Source organism: Oncorhynchus keta, chromosome 30, assembly GCF_023373465.1.
Source record: "Oncorhynchus keta strain PuntledgeMale-10-30-2019 chromosome 30, Oket_V2, whole genome shotgun sequence".
NCBI classification, from domain to species: Eukaryota; Metazoa; Chordata; class Actinopteri; order Salmoniformes; family Salmonidae; genus Oncorhynchus; species Oncorhynchus keta.
The window spans coordinates 20,220,580-20,246,982 of record NC_068450.1 but is presented as its reverse complement, the minus strand read 5'-3'; the positions used below and the strand labels follow the sequence as shown (position 1 = coordinate 20,246,982).

Genomic DNA, 26,403 nt, shown 5'->3' with positions numbered 1-26,403 from the left:
CAGTTACTAGTCCAACACTAACCACTAGGCTACCCTGCCGCCCCAATGGCCACTGCTATAGGTTTCGGGAGTGTCAGGCTGCTTACCACTCTCTCCCAAAATGCATCATCCAGGAGGATCCTCTTGATGGCGCTGTCCATATCGGCAGACTGTGATATGGCCATTTCTTGGAGAGACTCATTCCCCTCCAGGAGATTGACAAACATGACAACACCATCCCGATGGGTGTTGCTGGGCAGCTTCAATGTGGTGCTCTTATTCTTCTCACTTTGGTGAGGTAGATTTCTGCCATAACTTGATGGCCCTTCACATACCTAACCATTTCTTTGGCTCTCTTGTAGAGTGTATCCATTGCATGAGCAGCACAGCCAATGGGTGTGATGTGAGGGTAGGACTCCTCCACTTTAGACCAAGCAGCCTTCATGTTCGCAGCATTGTCTGTCACCAGTGCAAATACCTTCTGTGTTCCAAGGTCATTGATGACTGCCTTCAGCTCATATGCAATGTAGAGACCAGTGTGTCTGTTGTCCCTTGTGTCTGTGCTCTTTTAGAATACTGGTTGAGTGGTGGAGATGATGTAGTTAATTATTCCTTGCCTGACCATCCCGCTCTCTCACATAATCTCACACTTCCTGAAGATATTGGGGTTTTATTTAACCCATTTTCCAAAAGTCGCAGTCTAATATTTTCTCATTCTCCCTCTCCTCTTCATCCTTCTGTCTACTTTCCTTGCCCCCCCTCTCAGATGGTAATCCCAGCAGACCCAGAGGGGATGCAACAGTTCCAGTCTCAGTGTGTTTCTCAGTGTCAGTGTGTAGTAGATGTCTTTCTGCCCCTGGCCTACATCTTCCTGCCCAGCAAACAGGCCTTCCAGAGCATCTACAACAGGTCTGTGGGTCTCTTTTTCTGCTAGTTTGCTTATTTGTACAAAAAAATCAATGTACAGTTGAAGTCGGAAGTTTACATACACTTAGATTGGAGTCATTAACTTGTTTTTCAAACACTCCACAAATTTCTTGTTAACAAACTATAGTTTTGGCAAGTCGGTTAGGACATCTACTTTATGCATGACAAGTCATTTTTCCAACAATTCTTTACAGACAGATTATTTCCCTTATAATTCACTACATCACAATTCCAGTGGGTCAGAAGTTTACATATAGTAAGTTGACTGTGCCTTTAAACAGCTTGGAAAATTCCAGAAAATGATGGCTAAAGCTTCTGATAGGCTAATTGACATAATTTGAGTGTACATGTGGATGTATTTCGAGGCCTACCTTCAATCTCAGTGCCTCTTTGCTTTACATCATGGGAAAATCAAAAGAAATAAGCCAAGACCTCAGAAAAAAAGTCTGGTTCATCCTTGGGAGAAATTTCCAAACGCCTGAAGGTACCATGTTCATCTGTACGAACAATAGTACGCAAGTATAACCACCATGGGACCACGCAGCCGTCATACCGCTCAGGAAGGAGATTCGTTCAGTCTCCCAGAGATGAACGTACTTTGGTGGGGAAAGTTCAAATCAATCCCAGAACAACAGCAAAGGACCCTGTGAAGATGCTGGAGGAAACGGGTACAAAAGTATCTATATGCACAGTAAAACCAGTCCTATATTGACATAACCTGAAAGGCCGCTCAGCAAGGAAGAAGCCACTGCTCCAAAACTGCCATAAACAAGCCAGACTACGGTTTGCAACTGCACATGGGGACAAAGATTGTACTTTGGTCTGATGAAACATAAATAGAACTGTTTGGCCATAATGACCATTGTTATGTTTGGAGAAAAAAGGGAAAGGCTTGCAAGCCGAAGAACACCTTCCCAACCGTGAAGCACAGAGGTGGCAGCATCACGTTGTGGGGGTGCTTTGCTGCAGGAGGGACTGGTGCACTTCACAAAATAGATGGCGTATGAGGGAGTAAAATTATGTGGATATATTGAAGCAACATCTCAAAACATCAGCCAGGAAGTTAAAAGCTTGGTCGCAAATGGGTCTTCCAAATGGACAATGACCCCAAGCATACTTCCAAAGTTGTGTCAAAATGGCTTAAGGACAACAAAGTCTAGGTATTTTGGCAGAACTGAAAATGTGTGTGCGAGCAAGGAGGCCTTACAAGCCTGTCTCAGTTACATCAGCTCTGTCAGGAGGAATGGGCCAAAATTCACCCAACTTATTGTGGGAAGCTTGTAGAAGGCTACCCGAAACGTTTGATCAAAGTTAAACAATTTAAAGGCAATGCTACCAAATACAAATTGAGTGTATGAACTTCTGACCCACTGGGAATGTAATGAAATAAATAAAAGCTGAAATAAATCATTCTCTCTGCTATTATTCTGACATTTCACATTCTTAAAATAAAGTGGTGATCCTAACTGACCTAAGACAGGTATTTTTTTACTAGGATTAAATGTCAGGAATTGTGAAAAACTGAGTTTCAATGTATTTGGCTAAGGAGTATGTAAACTTCCTACTTCCACTGTATGCACTCACTACTGTAAATCTCTCTGGAGAAGAGTGGTCTGCTAAATGACTAACGAGTCAATGTGAACATTTTCCAATCTCTCATTCTCCTTTTCTGTCCTTTCCCTCTGTCCTCCTCTCTCCATCCCTGTAGGATCAATAATGACCTGTTAATGTGGGAAGCCCCTCCCCCCTTAGGTTCTAAGAGCGACCACAGCCCCCTACACCGTCGCCAAGACGATGACAACTTCCAGCTTTGCAAGTCTGCCTTCAGACTAGGTGAGACCCCCATACTGAGACTTGTAAACCACTTCAGACTGGTCAGACACTCATTCAGAATTGGGTAATCCCTGGGTAGCAACTTGTTGACATCTTTAGTTTATTTAAATCTCTGATTTAAGATGGCTTGCCACGTAGTATGAGTTGAGCATCTCTTTAGTCGGCACACCTGCAGACCATCTGAAATGTGTTGTTGCTCAGCAGTTCTATAACTGTGACGTTTCTGGTCTCTCAGACTCGGATTCCGAGGAGGAAGATGCTCAGTTCTACACAGCCGGTGAATCAACCAGACGCAGGCAGTCAGAGCCCCGCCCTAACCACACCCTCAGCCTGCTCTCTCTCACCATTGTCATAGGAAAGGGCCGCCTCCAAGCATTGACGGACAGCAAGGTGAGCCATTGATGAACCAGCTACATCTTACAATGGTTAACTAGGGATAGAGACTGGAGAGATTTTGGATCCTGGTTCAGTTCCTTACTGGACCTTACATAATGAGCGATTTTAGAGCAAACACAAATGTAATTTGAATTCAATAGCTTGGAATTTGAATTACAAAAATTGAATGATTGAATGTATATATACTATGACGCTTCTAAAGAAGACACTTGCTTAAATACATCATTTTCTGTTTCTCCTCTCCTACAGGGAGAGACTGGAAGTCCGGAGGACCGGTGTCATGGTGAGCTCCTCTTGGACCTGGAAGGGGGGAAGATGTTCAGTGTGGTGCAGCATCAGAACAACCCCCATCTCAGCTTCCTGTGCCTGGAGAGCAGGAGGGTGGATCTCTACCACAAAGGTGAATGGAATGACCGTGTGATATCAGGCTTTAGGTCTGGTAGTACCTACCTAATCATGTGTAGTAGTGTGATAATCCATGTGTTATCATGTAGATTTTAGTCATGAGCTAATCTCTTCTAAATGACTGACAGCCCTTTCCTTTCTGGCCACTAACCCTTTTCCTACCTCTCACAGCTGTAGTGAAGGACTCCCCTGTCCCCGGGCGGTTGGAAATGCCCAGCTTCACTCCCCCAGGGCATCTAGACCTTACCATTTACCCCACAGAGGTGGGGCTGAGCAGTGTGAGTGGCAGGGAGACTGAGGTCCAGATGTTATCCACAGCCATCAAAATCACCCTGGACCCTCAGAAGAACGTCAAGGTAACATGCATATCTTCTCAATTATTCTTTGAATGAAATATCACCTTTTGATTGTGCTTGTAGGTTAGTTGTGCTTATGATGAAGAAAGCTTAAGAAATATCATTAACTTAATTCTCTGTTTGTGTGTTTTACAGGAGTTTCTGGTTGCCCTTCGTCTCCATGGTGCCACTATGCGACATCGCATGGCACAGACCAATCACAGCTGGCACGAACAGGTATGGGGGATCCTAATAAATACTAAATCTGAGATGCTTCAGGCACCTAACATGATTTGACTGTTTGGGTGTGTGTTTGGTTCGTGAGTCTGGTTGATTAGTCTGTTTTTCTTCATGACAGCTGGTTGATTTTCTGGATGTCATTGATGACCCGATCCTGGGCTACACATCTCCTGTAGTTATTACCGTCCTACACACACACCTGGCTACCTGCGTCGTGGACTACAGGTACACACACACACTCACCAGATTTACATATGTGGACAAAGGAAGATAATACATTATTAACATAATTATTTTTCACTTCTCCCTTCTCTCCCCTTTGTCTCTTTCTGTCTTTCAGGCCCCTGTATCTTCCATTGAGGGTGTTGTTCACAGCAGAATCCTTCTCTCTCTCCAGTAACATCATAGTAGACACTGCCACCTTTCACCTCAGGTACAGTAACAGTGAACCTCAAAATATGTTCTTCCTTTAGTTCATTAATGGCCAACTGGTGGCCCCCATATTTGTAAGCCCAATTCAAATAAATAATCTATATTTTTTGGAACTCAACCTACTGTTGAGAGTTAGAATAATAGAATACACAAGGCGCAATTTCGAAATTTGGTTGTGCATCAGCAGTCACTTAATTAGGCCATCAGTTAGTCTAGCAGCCAGCTATCTAAACTTGGAGCATGCTTGAATTACTGATCGGGTTGGGACCCATTGATCATCAGTTAGTAGCAAAAATGGTATTGCTAGCCTGAGGTAGAGTACTTGTTGAAAAGCTGTAGACCACGCCATCTACCAAGAGTTTATCCAAAGTTTTCCTATCTGTCTATTTACCACCACAAACCGATGCTGGCACTAAGACCGCACTCAACGAGCTGTTTAGGGCCATAAGCACACAAGAAAATGCTCATCCAGAAGCGACGCTCCTAGTGGCCGGGGACTTTAAACCTCTAGTGACACCCCATCCCGTGAACGGGACCGTTGTCATCATCTGACACTAATTAGCATAACTCAACGGACATAAATCTTCCTTGAAAATCTTCCTATTCATGAAAATCACAAGTGAAATATATTGGAACACAGCTTAGCCTTTTGGTAATCACCCTGTCATCTCAGATTTTCAAAATATGCTTTACAGCCAAAGCTAGACAAGCATTTGTGTAAGTTTATCAATAGCCTAGCATAGCATTATGCCCTGCTAGCAGCAGGCAACCTTGTCACGAAAATCAGAAAAACAATCCAATTAAATCGTTTATCTTTGAACTTCGGATGTTTTCACTCACGAGACTCTCAGGTAGATAGCCAAAGTTCATTTTTTCCCCAAAATATTATTTTTGTAGGCGAAATAGCTCCGTTTTCTTCACGTTTGGCTGAGAAAACGACCGGAAATTGCGGTCACGACAACGACGAAATATTCCAAATTAAATATTCCAAATTAGCTCCATAATATCGACAGAAACATGGCAAACGTTGTTTAGAATCAATCCTCAAGGTGTTTTTCAAATATCTATTCGATACCGGGACAATTGGTTTCTCAGAAGCGATTGGAATAATGGCTACCTCTGTACTTTACGCAAGATTTTCTCCGGAAGCATCATGTGACCACTTGCGCAATGTAGCCCCCTACGGGTATTCATCAACATAAATGTGTAAAACTATGTCACAATGCTGTAGACACCTTGGGGAATACATAGAAAGCGTAAGCTGGTTGATGGCACATTCACAGCCCAATAGGGACTCATTGGAACGCAGAGCTTTCAAAATATGGGACACTTCCGGATCGGATTTTTCTCAGGCTTTCGCCTGCATTATCAGTTCTGTTATACACACAGACAATATCTTTACAGTTTTGGAAACGTCAGTGTTTTCTATCCAAAGCTGTCAATTATATGCATATTCTAGCACTTTGTCCTTACAAAATATCCCGTTTAAAATGGGAACGTTATTTTTTCCAAAAATGAAAATACTGCCCCTAGAGTCGCAACAGGGTAATGCAGGCAAACTTATATTAGTTTTACCTCATTTGTACCAGCATGTCACGTGTAGCCAGAGGGGGAAAAAAACTCTTGACCATCTGCTTACAAGCAAAAACTAAAGCAGGAAGTAAGTGACTCGCTCAATACGGACGTTGTCAGATGACAGATGCTACGCTACAGGACTGTTTTAATATGTTCCGGGATTCATCCAATGGCATTGAATATACCACCTCAGTCACTGGTTTCATCAATAAGTGCATCGACAGTGATCATACGTACATATCCCAACCAAAATTAATGGGTTACAGGCAGCATCCGCAACGAATTAAAGGCTAGAGCTGCCGCTTTCAATGACTGAGACACTGAGACACAATCCGGATGCTTATAAGAAATCCCGCGATGCCCACAGACGAACCATCAAACAGGCATAGCGTCAATACAGGACTAAGATTGAATCCTACTACACCGGCTCTGATGCTCGTCTGATGTGGCAAGGCCGCAAGTTGCCCAGTGACGCAAGCCTACCAGACAAGATAAATGACTTTATGCTCGCTTCGAGGCAAGCAACACTGAAGCATTCATGAGAGCATCAGCTGTTCCGGATGACTGTGTGATCACGCAGCCGATGTGAGCAAGACTTTTTAAACAGGTCAACATTCACAAGGCTGCGGGGCCAGACGGAATACCGGGACGTGTGTGGACCAATTGGTAAGTGTCTTCACTGATATTTTCAACCTCTCCCTAACCGAGTCTGTAATACCTACATGTTTCAAGCAGACCACCATAGTCCCTGTGCCCAAGAACTAAGGTAAACTCCTCCCTCTGCAACTGGATCCTGGACTTCTTGACGGGCCGCCCCCAGGTGGTAAGGGTAGGCAACAACACATCTGCGCGCGCTGATCCTCAACATGGGGTCCTCAGGAGTGTGTGCTTAGTTCCCTCCTGTACACCCTGTTTACCCACGACTGCGTGGCCAAGCACAATTCCAACACCATCTTTATGTTTGCTGACACAACAGTGGTAATCCTGATCACCGACAATGATGAGACGGCCTATAGGGAGGAGGTCAGAGAACTGGCAGTGTGGTGTCAGGAGAACAACCTCTCCCTCAACTTGAGCAAGTCAAAGGAGCTGATCATGGACTACAGGAAAAAGAGGGCTGAACATGCTCCCATTCACATCGACGGGGCTGTAGTGGGGCAGGTCAAGTTCGTGGTCCAAACACCAAGACAGTCATGAAGACTGCACGACAACACATTTGCCCCCTCAGGAGAAAAAAATATATTTGGCATGGGTCCCCAGGTCCTCAAAGTTCTACAGCTGCACCATCGAGAGCATCTGACAGGTTGCATCACCTGGTATGGCAACTGCTCGGCATCTGACCGTAAGGCGTTAGAGGGTAGTGCATATGGCCCAGTACATCACTGGGGCCAAGCACAGGACCTATATACAAGGCGGTGTCAGAGGAAGGCCCAAAATATTGTCAAAGATTCCAGTTACCCAAGTCATAGACTGTTCTCTTTGCTACCGCACGGCAAGCGTTAACAGAGTGTCAATTCTAGGTCCAAAAGGCTCCTTAACAACAGCTACTCTCAAGCCATAAGTCTCCTGAACAGCTAATCAAATGGCTACCCGGACTATTTACATTACACTGCTGCTACTCACTGTTTTTATTATCTATGCAAAGTCACTTTACTCCTACCTACATGTACAAATGACCTCGACTGACCTGTACCCCCGCATATTGACTCGGTACCGGTACCCCCGCATATAGCCTCGTTATTTTATTGGTACTTTTTATTTCATTTTTTACTTAGTAAATATTTTCTAAACTCTCTTGAACTGCATTGTTGGTTAAGGGCTTGTAAGTAAGCATTTCACAGTACTTAGCGCATGTGACAAAATAACGTTTGATTAGAAATGTGTAGAATTGCAGGACGGGGACGGGGGGGGTAGGAATGACCTAATAGTTGGCTATTGAAGTTTGATGGTATTTCCTCCTCAGGTTTATCCTGGATGATTCTGCCTTGTTTCTCTCTGATAAGTGTGAAAGTGACGTAGTGGACCTGAGACGAGGTATGACACATAATTAACTGTACTGTGTGTGCGTGTGTACATCTACATCTGAGTGTGTTTGCAGTTCTAATGCTCTCTCTTTCTCGCTCTTTCTCTCCTCAGACTATGTGTGTGTTCTGGATATTGATCTGCTAGAGCTGGCCATCACCACATGGAAAGGCAGTGATATAGGGAAACTGGTAAGTTCTTAGCCTGACAATTTTATGTGATTACACATCTGTCGGTGTGTAACTCAAATCTACGGTCTCTTTAGTTCTTCTTACCTCTTCTCCTCGCCAGCGAGATGACGCTCGACGGAGAAGTGTGACATCTTACGAGTTCTAACCAAACTTTGCTAATTACTTACTTAGTTACTTATATTTTGTTTATCTTTTTTGTACAAAAAGTTCATACTATCACATATCAAATGTTAATATTTACATACACATATTTAGCAGATGTTCTTGCGGGTGTACCGAAATGCTTGTGGATCGACAGTTAGTAACCTCGATTTCGACTTCAAATACAACTTCAACTGCCACAGCTGTTCCACTGTTCATACCAGAACCTGTTCCATGAGCCACCAAAACAATGCAGGAGTCCTGGTGAAATTAAGGTGAAGAGAGAACCGAATGGCGCTCCCCTCCATTCTGTTGGCAAATGTCCAGTCACTCGAGAATAAGACGTATGAGCTTTTTTTTCGAGAGTCTCCAGTCAGAGCAGAGAGTCTCCAGTCAGAGCAGAGAGTCTCCAGTCAGAGCAGAGAGTCTCCAGTCAGAGCAGAGAGTCTCCAGTCAGAGCAGAGAGTCTCCAGTCAGAGCAGAGAGTCTCCAGTCAGAGCAGAGAGTCTCCAGTCAGAGCAGAGAGTCTCCAGTCAGAGCAGAGAGTCTCCAGTCAGAGAGACTTGAAAAGCTGCAATATTATGTCTTACTGAAATGTAGCTGGATGATGACGCAATGCACGTAGTACTCTGTGGATTCTCCATGCAGCGGAACGATCGGACGGCGCCTTCGGGGAAGTCGAAAGGAGTTTTTTTTTTTATCCATAAATAACAACTTGTGTACTGCTTCCAGTGGGAAGGAAGTCTCAAATTTTTGTTCACTTGATATAGAATACCTCATGGTAAGCTGCAGACCCTTTTTTCTACCAAGAGAGTTCTCATTCGTAATTACCACAGCTGTCGACATCATGCCCCAAGCAAACACCACTCTGGCCCTCAACAAACTGTATGGGGCCATAAACAAACAAGAAACCGCTCACCCAGAGGCAGTGTTTCTGGTGGGTGGAGACTTTAGAATTAAAACCGTCCTACTTCGCTTCTACCAAGGGGCGCTAAAACTCCAGACCACTTTTATTCTACCCAGAGAAACGCATACATGACCCTCCCTCGTCATCCTGCGGCGGCAAGGTAGCCTAGTGGTTAGAGCGTTGGACTAGTAACCTGGAAGGTTGCGAGTTCAAACCCCCGAGCTGACAAGGTACAAATCTGTCGTTCTGCCCCTGAACAGGCAGTTAACCCACTGTTCCCAGGCCGTCATTGAAAATAAGAATGTGTTCTTAACTGACTTGCCTAGTTAAATAAAGGTAAAATTTAAATTTAAAAAATCCCTTTGGTAAATCTGACCATGACTCCATTCCAGTGATATCAGTGATGCCACAATAACACAATAGAAAAATACAGTGTGTGCAAATGAGGCAATTAATAGGCCGTGGGGTAAGGCAATTAATAGGCCGTAGTGGCGAAGTAATTACAATTTAGCAGTTAAACACTGGTGTGATGGATGTGCAGAAGATGTGCAAGTAGAGATACTGGGGTGCAAAGGTGAAAAAAATAACAATATGCGGATGAGGTAGTTGGATGGGCTATTTACAGGTGCAATGATATGTGAGCTGTAATGGGGCCATTAAATATACAGTAGGAGGAAGGTGGAATCCGCACCAAGGAGTCAGCCTGCAGGCGCCCGGCCTTGGCCCTGGATGAGAGCAGTGGTGCAGTTGTTGATATTCTTACGAGACATAACCCCAGACTTTGAAATTACAGAGGAGCTTGCTTCAGTGCAGTCAATGAAGAGCACAACCACAAGGGAACATTCATTGGAGGAGGTTAATAAGTGTGTGGCAAAAGTTGGGACTGAGTTTTGAAAAGTTATCCAGTGGGACCACTGATGGGTGCCCAAACTCGGCAGGAAAAAACATTGTCCTTTTGAAAAGGATACAATATCAAGTGGATGAGCTGAACCAGGATCAGAAAATTATTTTCCTGCATTGCATTATTCATGAGCAGGTTCACTGTAAATGTGTTCTGAAAATGAGCCATGTTGTGGATACAGTCACTAAAGTGGTAAACTTCATAAGAGAAACCTTTAAACCACAGGCAGTTTGTCTCTTCTAACAGTGAGACAGAGTCGGGTCATGCAGATCTCCCCTACAACACAAACGTGAGATGGCGAAGGTGCTTAAAAGGGTGTGGGACCTGATGTCGGAGATTGCTGAGTTTTTGGAACTGGAACTGAACCCCTCCCTCTGCAACTGGATCCTGGACTTCCCGACCACCCAGGTGGTGAGGGTAGGCAACAACACCTCTGCCACGCTGACCCTCAACACGGAGGCACCTCGGGTGTGTACTTAGTCCCCTTCTGTACTCCCTGTTCACCCATGACTGTGTGGCTACGTAGAACTCCAACACCATCAAGTTTGCTAACAACACAAAGGTACTAGGCCTGATCAGCGATGGCGACGAGACAGCCTACAGTGAGGAGGTCAGAGACTTTGCAGTTTGGTGCTGGGACAACAAAACCTCCCTCGACGTCAGCAAGACCAAGGAGCTGAACGTGGACTACAGGAAAAAGAGGGGAGAACCCCATCGACAGGGCTGTTGTGGAGCAGGTCAAGAGCTTAAGTTCCTTGGCGTCCACATCACTAAGAACCTCTCCACAGTCGTGGAGAGGGCACAGCAGTGCCTCATCCCCCACTGGAGGCTGGGGGATGAGGCACTGGATTACTCGGATTCTCAAAAGGTTCTACAGCTGCACCATCAAGAGCATCTTGACTGGCTCCATCACCGCTTGGTATGGAAAATGCACCGCCCATGACTGCAAAGAGCTACAGAAGGTGATGCGGACAGCCCAGTACATCACTGGGGCCAAACTCCCTGCCATCCGATACAACACAAATACACATACAGTTGAAGTCGGAAGTTTACATACACTTAGGTTGGCGTCATTAAAACTAGTTTTTCAACCACTCGACAAATGTCTCGTTAACAAACTATAGTTTTGGCAAGTCGTTTAGGACATCTACTTTGTGCATGACACAAGTCATTTTTCTAACAATTGTTTACAGACCGATTATTTCACTTATAACTCCCTGTATCACAATTGCAGTGGGTCAGAAGTTTAGATACACTAAGTTGACTGTGCCTTTTAAACAGCTTGAAAAATTCCAGAAAATGATGTCATGGCTTTAGAAGCTTCTGACAGGCTAATTGACATCATTTCAGCCAATTGGAGGTGTACCTGTGGATGTATTTTTGTATTTGAAGGCCTACATTCAAACTCAGTGCCTATTTTCTTGACATGGTGAAATCAGCCAAGACCTCAGATAAAATATTGGTTCATCCTTGGGAGCAATTTTCAAAATCCTGAAGGTACCACGTTCATCTGTACAAACAATTGTACGCAAGTATAAACACCATGGAACCACTCTGCTGTCATACCGCTCAGGAAGTAGACTCGTTCTGTCTCCTAGAGATGAACGTACTTTGGTGTGAAACGTGCAAATCAATCCCAGAACAACAGCAAATGGGTCTTCCAAATGGACAATGACCACAAGCATACTTCCAAAGTTATGGCGAAATGGCTTAAGGACAACAAAGTAAAGGTATTGGCGTGGCCAACACAAAGTCCTGACCTCAATCCTATAGAACATTTGTTGGCAGAACTAAAAATGTGTGTGCGAGCAAGGAGGCCTACAAACCTGACTCAGTTACACCAGCTCTGTCAGGAGGAATGGGCCAAAATTCACCCAACTTATTGTGGGAAGCTTGTGGAAGGCTACTAGGAACGTTTGACCCAGGTTAAACAATTTAAAGGCAATGCTACCAAATACTAATTGGTTGTATGGAAACTTCTGACCCACTGAGAATGTGATGAAAGAAATAAAAGCTGAAATAAATCATTCTCTCTACTATTATTCTGACATTCCACATTCTTAAAATAAAGTGGTGATCCTAACTGACCTAAGACAGGGAATTTCTACTAGGATTAAATGTGAGGAATTGTAAAAAACGGAGTTTAAATGTATTTGGCTGAGGTGTATGTAAACTTCTGACTTCTACTATACATACATGCATACATATTACACACACACACACTTTTTTACACTCATCATTTGCTGGTGCTGCTCTGTTCTTAACTTACTCTTATTGTTATCTATCCTGATGCCTAGTCACTTTACCCTGCCTCAATGTACATACCAATAAGGTATTTGATGTAGATATCAATCCTGATGCCTAGTCACTTTACCCTGTCTTCATGTATAGAGGGGAGAACAAGTATTTGATACACTGCCGATTTTTCAGGTTTCCCCACTTACAAAGCATGTAGAGGTCTGTCATTTTTTATCATAGGTACACTTCAACTGTGAGTGACGGAATCTAAAACAAAAATCCAGAAAATCACATTGTATGATTTTTAAGTAATTAATTTGCATTTTAAAATGACAGACTTCTACATGCTTTCTAAGTAGGAAAACCTGCAAAATCGGAAGTGTATCAAATACTTGTTCTCCCTACTGTAGCTCCACATTGATCTAGTACTTCCTGTATATAGCTCCATTTATGTGCATTTTATTTTATTTCTCATGTTACTATTTTGCTTGTATCATTATTAATGAACTGCATAATTGGAAAGGGCACGTAAGCAGTGGTGTAAAGTACTTAATTTGTTTTTTTTGGTGTATCTGTACTTTCATTTACTATTTATATTTTTGACTACTTTTACTTCAAAACATTGCAAAAGAAAGTAATGTACTTTTTACTCCATACATTTTCCCTGACACCCAAAGTACTCGTTACATTTTGAATGCTTAGCAGGACAGGGAAATGGTCCAATACACATACTTATTACTGCTTCTGGAGGACTTACTAAACACAAATGCTTTGTTTGTAAATGATGTCTGTGTGCTGTAGTGTGCCGTCTGGTTTGCTCAATATAAGCAATTTGAAATTATTAATACTTTTACTTTTCATACTTAAGTATATTTAAAACAAAATTATTTTACTTTTACTCAAGTAGTATTTTACTGGGGGACTTTCACTTTTACTTGAGTCAATTTCTTTTAAGGTATCTTTACTTTTACTCAATTATGACAATCAGGTACTTTTACCACAACTGCGTGTAAAAAAGTATTTCACGGTAAAGTGTCCACCAGTTGTTTTTGGCGCATGTGACAAATTGTTATTTGATTTCTATTCCAATCCCCTCACCTTCTTTCGGTCTCTTCCCCTAGTCCCAACCTCTGTTTGAGCTGCGTTGCTCCAACAACGTGGTCCACCTCCACACCTGTGCTGACTCCTGTGCTGCCCTGGTCAACATGCTGCAGTACCTGGTGTCCCAGGGAGACCTGCACCCTCCCCCCCGACACACATCACCCACTGAGATCGCTGGACAGAAGCTGCCGGTAAGACAGACAGGCCAGTAGACCAATAGACTAGTAAACTAGTATAATATTACCTTCTTTAAGGTCTGGAACAGATGTTGTATGTTTGTTTAGATAAACGTTGTGTGAGAACAACTGGAAAGGAGCCTATCTGAACCTCTCAACTATCTGTTTTCTGTCTATATGTGACTTGTTTTAGTTGTCAGAAAGTCCTGCCTCCTTGCCACCCTGCCTTCCAGCTGAGACTGCTGAGATCAACCAGTATGATCTCCTTGATGCTTTGATTGACACAGAGAGGAGCCATCCAGATGAGGATATGGACTCAGGTAAAACGGGGGTATTAAATGATAGTGTAGTTCAATATCTCCAATTATAAATCTCTTCTGTACATTTGATAGATGAAATGGATGCCATTAGCTATTCCTGTGTGTGTGTTTCCTATTTCTAGTGCATATTACTTTTCACTGTAAAAATGGAGTCTTCTAAATGAACATTTCTATGTCTAGGGTCTCCTACTGTCCCACGGGGCTCACCTGTTTCAGTCTACCTGTTTCCTGGGGAGGACCCTAAGCTCCGCCCACCAGTTGTCATTGAGGGGGAGGAGTCAAAGCTTGACAGACTGGTAGCGACAGCCACTGAGGTGCAGGTGGATATGATGTCGGAGGAGGGCTCTGATGGTTCAGAGGACAACGAGGACTTCTGTATCCTAGAGGCTCCTGGGATGGGTATACCTGTGAGTCTGTTTCTTTATTTCATTATGTCTCTATACTTTCTCTCTCTCTACGCTCTGTACTCTTGCTCTGTACTCTCTCGTTCTACTCTCTATACTATATATATATATATATATATCTCAACAACAATTGTTTACAGACAGATTATTTCACTTAAAATTCACTGTATCACAATTCCAGTGGGTCAGAAGTTTACATACATACACTAAGTTGACTGTGCCTTTAAACAGCTTGGACAATTCCAGAAAATTATGTCATGGCTTTGGAAGCTTCTGCTAATTTACATCATTTGAGTCAATTGGAGGTGTACCTGTGAATGTATTTCCAGGCCTACCTTCAATCCCAGTGCCTCTTTGCTTGACATCATGGGAAAATCCAAAGAAATCAGCCAAGACCTCAGGAAAAAAAATTGTAGAACTCCACAAGTCTGGTTCATCCTTGGAAGCAATTTCCAAACACCTGAAGGGTACCACGTACATCTGTACAAACAATAGTATGCAAGTGTAAACACCATGGGACCACACAGCCGTCATATCACGTTCTGTCTCCTAGAAATGAATGTACTTTGGTGCGAAAAGTGCAAATCAATCCTAGAACAACAGCAAAGGACCTTGTGAAAATGCTGAAGGAAACCGGTACAAACGTTTCTATATCCACAGTAAAATGAGTCCTATTTCGACATAACCTGAAAGGCCGCTCAGCAAGGAAGAAGACACTGCTCCAAAACTGCCATAAAAAAGCCAGACTACGGTTTGCAATTGCACATGGGGACAAAGATTGTACTTTTTGGAGAGATGTCCTCTGGTCTGATGAAACAAAAATAGAACTATTCGGCAATAATGATTATCGTTATGTTTGGAGGAAAAAAGTGGGAGGATTGCAAGCCGAAGGACACCATCCCAACCGTGAGGCACAGAGGTGGCAGCATCATGTTGTGGCAGTGCTTTGCTGCAGGAGGGACTGGTGCACTTTACAAAATATATGGCATCATGAAGGAGTAAAATGATGTGGATATATTGAAGCAACATCTCAAGACATCAGTCAGGAAGTTAAAGCTTGGTCGCAAATAGGTCTTCCAGATGGACAATGACCCCAAGCATACTTCCAAAGTTGTCAAAATTTCTTAACGACAACAAATTCAAGGTATTGGAGTGGCCACAAAAAAAGCCCTGACCTCAATCCTATTGAACATTTGTTGGCAGAACTGAAAAAGTGTGTGTGAGCAAGGAGGCCTACAAACCGGACTCTGTTACACCAGCTCTGTCAGGAGGAATGGGACAAAATTCACCCAACGTATTGTGGGAAGCTTGTGGAAGGCTACCAAGAACGTTTGACCCAAGTTAAACAATTTAAAGGCAATGCTACCAAATACTAATTAAGTGTATTTAATGTCATGTCTTTGGCATCATTAATTTGATGACTGTTATTTTATCAAATCAATTCTCATTATTACGTGATTAAACTAATCATGTAATTAACTAGGAAGTTGGGGCACCAAGGAAAATCTTCAGATTACAAAGTTATAATTTTCCTAATATAACTCTTCAGATATTTTAATATCTGATCAATTAGTCTTCTAATTAATTATTATTCTTTACCTCACGTTAGTCTCATTCCAAACGTCGTAAATGGTTGGTTATCTGCACGAACCCAGCCTTTACTATGAATCATCCATACACCAATTGTCTTAATCATTTATTTACTAACTAACTAAATTATGACAGAAATGCATAAACAAACAAACAGTAGATATGGTTACAAGGAAATGATAGGAGAGGTTCCCTAGTGGGCTAAGCCGATTATAATGGCTTGGTGGACAAAGTGAAGTGGGTGTGGACTGAGAAGGGTGCGAAAGACAATTCCAGTCACTACACAGTTGATAATTATATTAATTTAAATTCTAATCCTTTGCACATGAACGCTAACTCATTTGGGAATAATTGCAATCAATATATATTTACGCCCAGTGTGTCGTCGTGATCTCTGGAATCGTCCGTCTTTCTGTTGGAAAGTTAATCTGCGCATCTCTCTCTCTGCTTCCCTGAAGTCTTTTGTGGTTAGAATGTATACTTCAGAGTACCATTCTTCCAAGATGGTGTAGCAGTCAGGCGTCTTTGTCCTGTCCCTTGTATATATCTTTATACATATTTTTCTTCGCATATCTTTAAAAAAATATTTAAATGAAATAAAACCAACTTCTAAATACTCTCCTGCAACCCGCCTCACCCAATGTGGCGTGGATCTGCTTTTTTCTAAAGTATTTATATTTACTAAGGATCTGGAATCCTTCAACTGAAGCTAGCCAGCTAACTACCTACCAGCTATCAGTTAGAAAACCATTGCTAGCGGTCATTAGCTAACCTTTTGCTCGGAAAGCTCTCGCCAGTTCGAACAATGTGACTCAAACCAGGGCATAACGGACCTATTTCTCCCCATATCCCGGATTCCTACCGCAAACTCTGAACATTTTCATCTGGATCTTCGCAACTAGCTAACCGCAATCCCGGCTGACCCACTCCGGAGCAAGCACCAATTAGCCTGAAGCTAGCCCGGCCAGGGCTCCTGTACTACCACCGAAGCCCATTCCTGGGCTACAATATCCGGACCCCTTCTACTGCCGGTATGGGGCACGGAACCCCGCCGATCCTCTACGACTGGAATACCAACATAATCTGCCTGAGGATTCCAACAGGCCCCTCAGGCGCGACGCCCGCTGAAGGCCCATTCTGCTAACCTGCTAGGCCTGCTAGCTACTTAGAGCTACTTGGAACCCCACTAATCCACGACTGGTCTATCGCCGTCACTGCACGAAGAGGCAAAAACAGACTTACCCCCATCGCGACGTCCCGCAAAGGCTAACTTGCTAGCCACGGTCTGCTAACTGCTAGCTTGCCTGCCCCGGTCTGCTAACTGCTAGCTTGCCTGCCCCGGTCTGCTAACTGCTAGCTTGCCTGCCCCGGTCTGCTAACTGCTAGCTTGCCTGCCCCGGTCTGCTAACTGCTAGCTTGCCTGCCCCGGTCTGCTAACTGCTCGCTTCTTTAGCCCCGGCCTACTAATTGTTAGCATGTTCGCATCGGCCTGCTAACTGTCTGAATCGCCGTGTCCTCAGTCAGCCCAACCACTCACTGGACCCATATGTTCACTTGGTTACGCATGCCTCTCTCTAATATCAATATGCCTTGTCCATTACTGTCCTGGTTAGTGATTACTGTCTTATTTCCCTGTAGAGTCTCTAGCCCTGCTCAATATGCCCAACCATGTTGTTCCACCTCCTACATATGCGATGACATCAACTGGTTTAAACGTCTCTAGAGACTATATCTCTCTCATCATTACTCAATGTCTAGGTTTACCTCCAATGTACTCACATCCCACCTTACCTTTGTCTGTACACTATGCCTTGAATCTATGCTATCGTGCCCAGAAACCTGCTCCTTTTACCCTCTGTTCCAAACATGCTAGACGGCCAGTTCTCCTCTGTTACTCTGGTGATGTAGAGGTTAATCCAGGTCCTGCAGTGCCTAGCTCCACTCCCACTCCCCAGGTGCTCCCATTTGTTGACTTCTGTAACCGTAAAAGCCTTGGTTTCATGCATGTTAACATTAGAAGCCTACTCCCTAAGTTTGTATTACTCACTGCTTTAGCACACTCTGCCAACCCGGATGTCTTAGCTGTGTCTGAATCCTGGCTTAGGAAAACCACCAAAAACCCTGAAATCGCTAACTATAACATTTTCTGCCAAGATTGCAACACCGCCCCCTTTGGCAGTTCTATCTACTGCAAAGGTAGCCTGCAGAGTTCTGTTTTACTATCCAAGTCTGTACCCAAACAATTTGAGCTTCTACTTCTAAAAATTCACCTTTCCATAAACAAGTCTCTCACTGTTGCTGCTTGCTATAGACCTCCCTCTGCCTCCAGCTGTGCCCTCGATACCATATGTGAATTGATTGCCCCCCATCTATCTTCTGAGCTCGTGCTACTAGATGACCTAAACTGGGACATGGTTAACACCCCGGCCATCCTACAATCCAAGTTTGATGACCTCAATCTCACACAAATTATCAATGAACCTACCAGGTACAACTCCAAATCCGTAAACAACACTGGCCAAATCCGTAAACACATGTCATCCTGACTAACTCGCCCTCCAAATACACATCTGCTGTTTTCAATCAACATCTCAGCGATCACTTTATAACTTTAGTCCGTCCCCTCGCCCCTACCTGGGCTCGAACCAGGAAACCTCTGCACACAGACAACAGTCACCCACGAAGCATTGTTACCCATCGCTCCACAAAAGCCGCGGCCCTTGCAGAACAGGGGGAACCACTACTTCAAGGTCTCAGAGCATGTGACGTCACCGATTGAAATGCTATTAGCGTGCACCACCGCTAGCTAGCCATTTCACATCGGTTACACTTACCCTCATCACTGTCAAATGCTCCCTAAAACACTTCTGCGAGCAGGCCTTTCTAATCCACCTGGCTGGGGTATCCTGGAATGACATTGACCTCATCCTGTCAGTAGATGATGCCTGGCTATTCTTTAAAAGTGCCTTCCTCACCATCTTAAATAAATAAGCATGCCCCATTAAAAAAAATGTAGAACTAGGAACAGATATAGTCCTTGGTTCACTCCAGACCTGTCTGCCCTTGACCAGCACAAAAACATCCTGTGGCGTTCTGCATTCGCATCGAATAGCCCCTGAGATATGCAACTTTTCAGGGAAGTGAGGAACATATATACAGGGGCAGTTAGGAAAGCTTAGGCTAGCTTTTTCAAACAAATTTGCATCCTGTAGTACTAACTCGAAAAAGTTCTGGGACACTAAAGTCCATGGAGAATAAGAGCACCTCCTCCCAGCTGCCCACTGCTCTGAGGCTAGGAAACACTGTCACCACCAATAAATCCACAAAAATTGAGAATTTCAATAAGCATTTCTCTACGACTGGCCATGCTTTCCACCTGGCCACCCCTACCCCGGTCAACTGCCCGGCACCCTCCACAGCAACCCGCCAAAGCCCCCACCATTTCTCCTTCACCCAAATCCAGATAGCTGATGTTCTGAAAGAGCTGCAAAATCTGTACCTCTACAAATGAGCCGGGCTAGACAATCTGGACCCTCTCTTTCTAAAATTATCTGCAGAAATTGTTGCAACCCCTATTATTAGCCTGTTCAACCTCTTTCATATCGTCTGAGATTCCCAAAGATTGGAAAGCTGCCACGGTCATCCCCCTCTTCAAAGGGGGTGACTCTAGACCCAAACTGCTACAGACCTATATCTATCCCACCCTGTTTTTCTAAGGTCTTCGAAAGCCAAGTTAACAAACAGATTACCGACCATTTCGAATCCCACCGTACCTTCTCCGCTATGCAATCTGGTTTCAGAACTGGTCATGGGTGCACCTCAGCCATGCTCAAGGTCCTAATCGACATCATAACCGCCATCGATAAGAGACATTACTGTGCAGCCGTATTCATCGACCTGGCCAAGGCTTTCGACTCTGTCAATCACCACATTCTTATTGGCAGACTTTCTCTGATACACCTCTACGCAGACTACACCATTCTGTATACTTCTGGCCCCTCTCTGGACCCTGTGTTAACTAACCTCCAGACTAGCTTCAATGCCATACAACTCTCCTTCCGTGGCCTCCAACTGATCTTAAATGCAAGTACAACTAAATGCATGCTATTCAACCGATAACTGCCTCATCTATAAAATAGCCTACCACACTCTACTCAACAGACTGGATGCAGTCTATCACAGTGCCATCCATTTGTCACCAAAGCCCCATACACTACCCACCATTGCGACCTGTACGCTCTCGTTGGTTGGCCCTCGCGTCATACTCGTCGCCAAACCCACTGGCTCCAGGTCATCTATAAGTCTCTGCTAGGTAAATCCCTGCCTTATCTCAGCTTACTGGTCACCATAGCAGCACCCACCCGTAGCACGTGCTCCAGCAGGTATATTTAACTGGTCACCCCCAAAGCCAACTCCTCTTTGGTCGTCTTTCCTTCTAGTTCTCTGCTGCCAATGACTGGAACGAACTGCAAAAATCTCTGAAGCTGGAGACTCATATCTCCCTCACTAGCTTTAAGCATCAGCTGTCAGAGCAGCTCACAGATCACTGCACCTGTACATAGCCCATCTGTAAACAGCCCATCTATCTACCTATCGCATCCCCATACTGTATTTATTTATCTTGCTCCTTTGCACTCCAGTATCTCTACTTGCACATTCATCTTCTGCACATCTACCATTCCAGTGTTTAATTGCTATATTGTAATTACTTTTTTATTGCCTTAACTCCCTTACCTCATTTTCACTCACTGTATATAGACTTTTTTTGTTTTCTTTTGTTCTACTGTATTATTGACTGTATGTATATATATATACCCCACTCCATGTGTAACTCTGAGTTACACATGGAATAAACATACCCCACTCTTCCACCAAGGCACCTACTAGTTCCCAGACATTTCTGGGGGGGAATGGCCCTAGCCCTCACCCTTCGATCCAACAGTTCCCAGACGTGCTCAATGGGATTTCGATCCGGGCTTTTCGCTGGCCATGACGGAACACTGATATTCCTGTCTTGCAGGAAATCACACACAGAAAGAGCAGTATGGCTGGTGGCATTGTCATGCTGGAGGGTCATGTCAAGATGAACCCGCAGGAAAGGTACCACATGAGGGGGGAGGATGTCTTTCCTGTAACGCACAGTTTTAAGATTGCCGGCAATGACAACAAGCTCAGTCTGATGACGGTGTGACACACAGTCCCAGACCATGACGTACCCTCCATCTCCAAATCAATCCCGCTCCAGAGTACAGGCCTCATTCCTTCGACGATAAACGCAAATCTGACCATCGCCCCTTGTGAGACAAAACAGCGACTTGCCAGTCCTGTCTGGTCCAGCGACGGTGGGTTTGTGCCCATAGGCCACGTTGTTACTAGTGTTGTCTGATGAGGACCTGCCTTACAACAGGCCTACAAGCCCTCAGTCCAGCCTCTCTCAGCCTATTGCGGACAATCTGAGCACTGATGGAGGGATTGTGTATTCCTGGTGTAACTTGGGTAGTTGTTGCTATCCTGTACCTGTCCCGCAGGTGTGATGTTCGGATGTACCGATCCTGTGCAGGTGTTGTTACACGTGGTCTGCCACTGCGAGGATGGAGAGCTGATCATCCTGTCTCCCTGTAGAGCCGTCTTAGGCGTCTCACAGTACAGACATTGCAATTTATTGTCCTGGCCACATCTGCAGTCCTCATGCCTAAGGCACATTCACGCAGATGAGCAGGGACCCTTGGCATCTTTCTTTTGGTGTTTTTGAGAGTCAGTAGAAAGGTCTCTTTAGTGTCCTAAGTTTTCATAACTGTGACCTTAATTGCCTACCGTCTGTAAGCTGTTAGTGTCTTAACGACCGTTCCACAGGTGCATGTTCATTAATTGTTTATGGTTCATTGAACAAGCATGGGAAACTGTGTTTAAACCCTTTACAATGAAGATCTGTGAAATTATTTGGATTTTTACTAATTATCTTTGAAAGACAGGGTGCTGAACATTTTGTAGAAAATAGTCAAAAATAAACCATTGAATAAGTAGGTGTGTCCAAACTTTTGACTGATACTGTATATACTCTATTTTTTTTATTTTACCTTTATTTAACTAGGCAAGTTAGTTAAGAACAAATTCTTATTTTCAATGACGGCCTAGGAACAGTGGGTTAACTGCCTGTTCAGGGGCAGAACGACAGATTTCTGCAAACTATCTCCCTCTGCTCTTTTTTTATATGCACTCTCCCTCTATACTCTCTACACTCTCTCCTAATACCTTCCCTCTACTCTTTCTTTGTACTCTTTCTCTACTCTCTCTATACTTTCTCTACACTCTCCTACACTCTTAATATACTCTCCCCCTCTACCTCTCTACACTCTCTCTACTCTCTATACTCGCTCTCTTTCTTTATACTCTCTCTATACCCTCTTTATACTCTTTCTATATTCAATTCAATTCAAGGGCTTTATTGGCATGGGAAACATGCGTTAACATTGCCAAAGCAAGTGAGGTAGACAACATACAAAGTGAATATATAAAGTGAAAAACAACAAAAATTAACAGTAAACATTACACATACAGAAGTTTCAAAACAGTAAAGACATTACAAATGTCATATTATATATATATATATATATATATATATATATATATATATATTAGTGTTTTAACAATGTACAAATGGTTAAAGGACACAAGATAAAATAAATAAGCATAAATATGGGTTGTATTTACAATGGTGTTTGTTCTTCACTGGTTGCCCTTTTCTCGTGGCAACAGGTCACAAATCTTGCTGCTGTGATGGCACACTGGAATTTCACCCAGTAGATATGGGAGTTTTTCAAAATTGGATTTGTTTTCGAATTCTTTGGATCTGTGTAATCTGAGGGAAATATGTCTCTCTAATATGGTCATACATTGGGCAGGAGGTTAGGAAGTGCAGCTCAGTTTCCACCTCATTTTGTGGGCAGTGAGCACATAGCCTGTCTTCTCTTGAGAGCCATGTCTGCCTACGGCGGCCTTTCTCAATAGCAAGGCTATGCTCGCTGAGTCTGTACATAGTCAAAGCTTTCCTTAATTTTGGGTCAGTCACAGTGGTCAGGTATTCTGCCGCTGTGTACTCTCTGTGTAGGGCCAAATAGCATTCTAGTTTGCTCTGTTTTTTTGTTAATTCTTTCCAATGTGTAAAGTAATTATCTTTTTGTTTTCTCATGATTTGGTTGGGTCTAATTGTGCTGTTGTCCTGGGGCTCTGTAGGGTGTGTTTGTGAACAGAGCCCCAGGACCAGCTTGCTTAGGGGACTCTTCTCCAGGTTCATCTCTCTGTAGGTGATGGCTTTGTTATGGAAGGTTTGTGAATCGCTTGCTTTTAGGTGGTTGTAGAATTTAACGGCTCTTTTCTGGATTTTGATAATTAGTGGGTATCGGCCTAATTCTGCTCTGCATGCATTATTTGGTGTTCTACGTTGTACACGGAGGATATTTTTGCAGAATTCTGAGTGCAGAGTCTCAATTTGGTGTTTGTCCCATTTTGTGAAGTCTTGGTTGGTGAGCGGACCCCAGACCTCACAACCATAAAGGGCAATGGGATCTATGACTGATTCAAGTATTTTTAGCCAAATCCTAATTGGTATGTTGAAATGTAAGTTTCTTTTGATGGCATAGAATGCCCTTCTTGCCTTGTCTCTCAGATCGTTCACAGCTTTGTGGAAGTTACCTGTGGCGCTGATGTTTAGGCCAAGGTATGTATAGTTTTTTGTGTGCTCTAGGGCAACAGTGTTTAGATGGAATTTGTATTTGTGGTCCTGGTGACTGGACCTTTTTTGGAACACCATTATTTTGGTCTAACTGAGATTTACTGTCAGGGCCCAGGTCTGACAGAATCTGTGCATAAGATCTAGGTGCTGCTGTAGGCCCTCCTTGGTTGGTGACAGAAGCACCAGATCATCAGCAAACAGCAGACATTTTACTTCGGATTCTAGCAGGGGGAGGCCGGGTGCTGCAGACTTTTCTAGTGCCCGCGTCAATTCGTTGATATATATGTTGAAGAGGGTGGGGCTTAAGCTGCATCCCTGTCTAACCCCACGACCCTGTGTGAAGAAATGTGTTTTTTTGCCAATTTTAACCGCACACTTGTTGTTTGTGTACATGAATTTTATAATGTCGTATGTTTTACCCCCAACACCACTTTCCATCAGTTTGTATAGGAGACCCTCATGCCAGATTGAGTCGAAGGCTTTTTTTAAATCAACAAAGAATGAGAAGACTTTGCCTTTGTTTTGGTTTGTTTGGTTGTCAATTAGGGTGTGCAGGGTGAATACATGGTCTGTTGTACGGTAATTTGGTAAAAAGCCAATTTGACATTTCCTCAGTACATTGTTGTCATTGAGGAAATGTACGAGTCTGCTGTTAATAATAATGCAGAGGATGTTCAAGGTTACTGTTGACACATATTCCATGGTAGTTATTGGGGTCAAATTTGTCTCCACTTTTGTGGATTGGGGTGATCAGTCCTTGGTTCCAAATATTGGGGAAGATGCCAGAGCTAAGTATGATGTTAAAGAGTTTTAGTATAGCCAATTGGAATTTGTTGTCTGTATATTTGATCATTTCATTGAGGATACCATCAACACCACAGGCCTTTTTGGGTTGGAGGGTTTTTATTTTGTCCTTTAACTCATTCAATGTAATTGGAGAATCCAGTGGGTTCTGGTCTTTAATAGTTGATTCTAAGATCTGTATTTGATCATGTATATGTTTTGCTCTTTATTCTTTGTTATAGAGCCAAAAAGATTGGAGAAGTGGTTTATCCATACATCTCCATTTTGGATAGATAATTCTTCGTGTTGTTGTTTGTTTAGTGTTTTCCAATTTTCCCAGAAGTGGTTAGAGTCTATGGATTCTTCAATTGCATTGAGCTGATTTCTGACATGCTGTTCCTTCTTTTTCCATAGTGTATTTCTGTATTGTTTTAGTGATTCACCATAGTGAAGGCGTAGACTCAGGTTTTCAGGGTCTCTATGTTTTTGGTTGGACAGGTTTCTCAATTTTTGCATTCTTCATCAAACCATTTGTCATTATTGTTAATTTTCTTCGGTTTTCTATTTGAGATTTTTAGATTTGATAGGGAAGCTGAGAGGTCAAATATACTGTTAAGATTTTCTACTGCCAAGTTTACACCTTCACTATTAAAGTGGACCGTTTTACCCAGGAAATTGTCTAAAAGGGATTGAATTTGTTGTTGCCTAATTGTTTTTTGGTAGGTTTCCAAACTGCATTCCTTCCATCTATAGCATTTCTTAATGTTACTCAGTTCCTTTGGCTTTGATGCCTCATGATTGAGTATTGCTCTGTTTAAGTAGACTGTGATTTTGCTGTGGTCTGATAGGGGTGTCAGTGGGCTGACTGTGAACGCTCTGAGAGACTCTGGGTTGAGGTCAGTGATAAAGTAGTCTACAGTACTACTGCCGAGAGATGAGCTATAGGTGTACCTACCATAGGAGTCCCCTCGAAGCCTACCGTTGACTATGTACATACCCAGCGTGCGACAGAGCTGCAGGAGTTGTGACCCGTTTTTGTTGGTTTTGTTATAGTTGTGCCTGCAGGGCATATGTGGGAGGGAATGCTGTCACCTCCAGGCAGGTGTTTGTCCCCCTGTGTGCTGAGGGTGTCAGGTTCTTGTCCGGTTCTGGCATTTAGGTCGCCACAGACTAGTACATGTCCCTGGGCCTGGAAATGATTGATTTCCCCCTCCAGGATGGAGAAGCTGTCTTCATTAAAATATGGGGATTCTAGTGGGGGGATATAGGTAGCACACAGGAGGACATTTTTCTCTGTTAGGATAATTTCCTTTTGAATTTCTAGCCAAATGTAGAATGTTCCTGTTTTGATTAATTTAACGGAGTGAGTTAGGTCTGCTCTATTCCAAATTAGCATACCCCCTGAGTCCCTTCCCTGTTTCACACCTGGTAGTTTGGTGGATGGGACTACCAGCTCTCTGTAACCTAGAGGGCAACCAGTGGGTCCGTCTCCTCTATACCAGGTTTCTTGCAGGATGACAATGTCTGTATTACCGATTTTCTTTGAAGTCCGGGTTTCTGCTCTTTAGGCCAAAGGCAGATGACCTTGGATATTCCAGGATAATATAGTGAAGGCTTTTTGTTCCTTAGAGTGTCCAATGTTGTTGGTCGTGGTTTGGCCTCAGGCCAGTAAGTGTGAGCAGAGCCTGCTGAGCATCTGGTACATGCCATTGGCTTGGGCGGGTGTGAGAGTGGGGGTTGGGACTGTTTGCCCGCTCACTACCTGGGCGTATGTG

The 26,403-nt window shown here is 43.5% G+C and overlaps 1 protein-coding gene across 1 annotated transcript in view; it reads left to right on the top strand.

Moving 5' to 3' along the window:
• LOC118363274 (autophagy-related protein 2 homolog A-like) overlaps positions 1–26,403 on the top strand; it is a 59,953-nt gene that overhangs the window by 19,857 nt on the left and 13,693 nt on the right. The window contains exons 17-29 of the mRNA XM_035743961.2: positions 746–888; positions 2,615–2,739; positions 2,975–3,129; positions 3,385–3,535; positions 3,712–3,896; positions 4,032–4,112; positions 4,234–4,340; positions 4,456–4,548; positions 8,086–8,156; positions 8,259–8,335; positions 13,644–13,814; positions 13,993–14,119; positions 14,300–14,526. Coding sequence (XP_035599854.1) covers positions 746–888; positions 2,615–2,739; positions 2,975–3,129; positions 3,385–3,535; positions 3,712–3,896; positions 4,032–4,112; positions 4,234–4,340; positions 4,456–4,548; positions 8,086–8,156; positions 8,259–8,335; positions 13,644–13,814; positions 13,993–14,119; positions 14,300–14,526 — 1,713 coding nt within the window. The remainder of the gene's footprint in view (positions 1–745; positions 889–2,614; positions 2,740–2,974; positions 3,130–3,384; positions 3,536–3,711; positions 3,897–4,031; positions 4,113–4,233; positions 4,341–4,455; positions 4,549–8,085; positions 8,157–8,258; positions 8,336–13,643; positions 13,815–13,992; positions 14,120–14,299; positions 14,527–26,403) is intronic.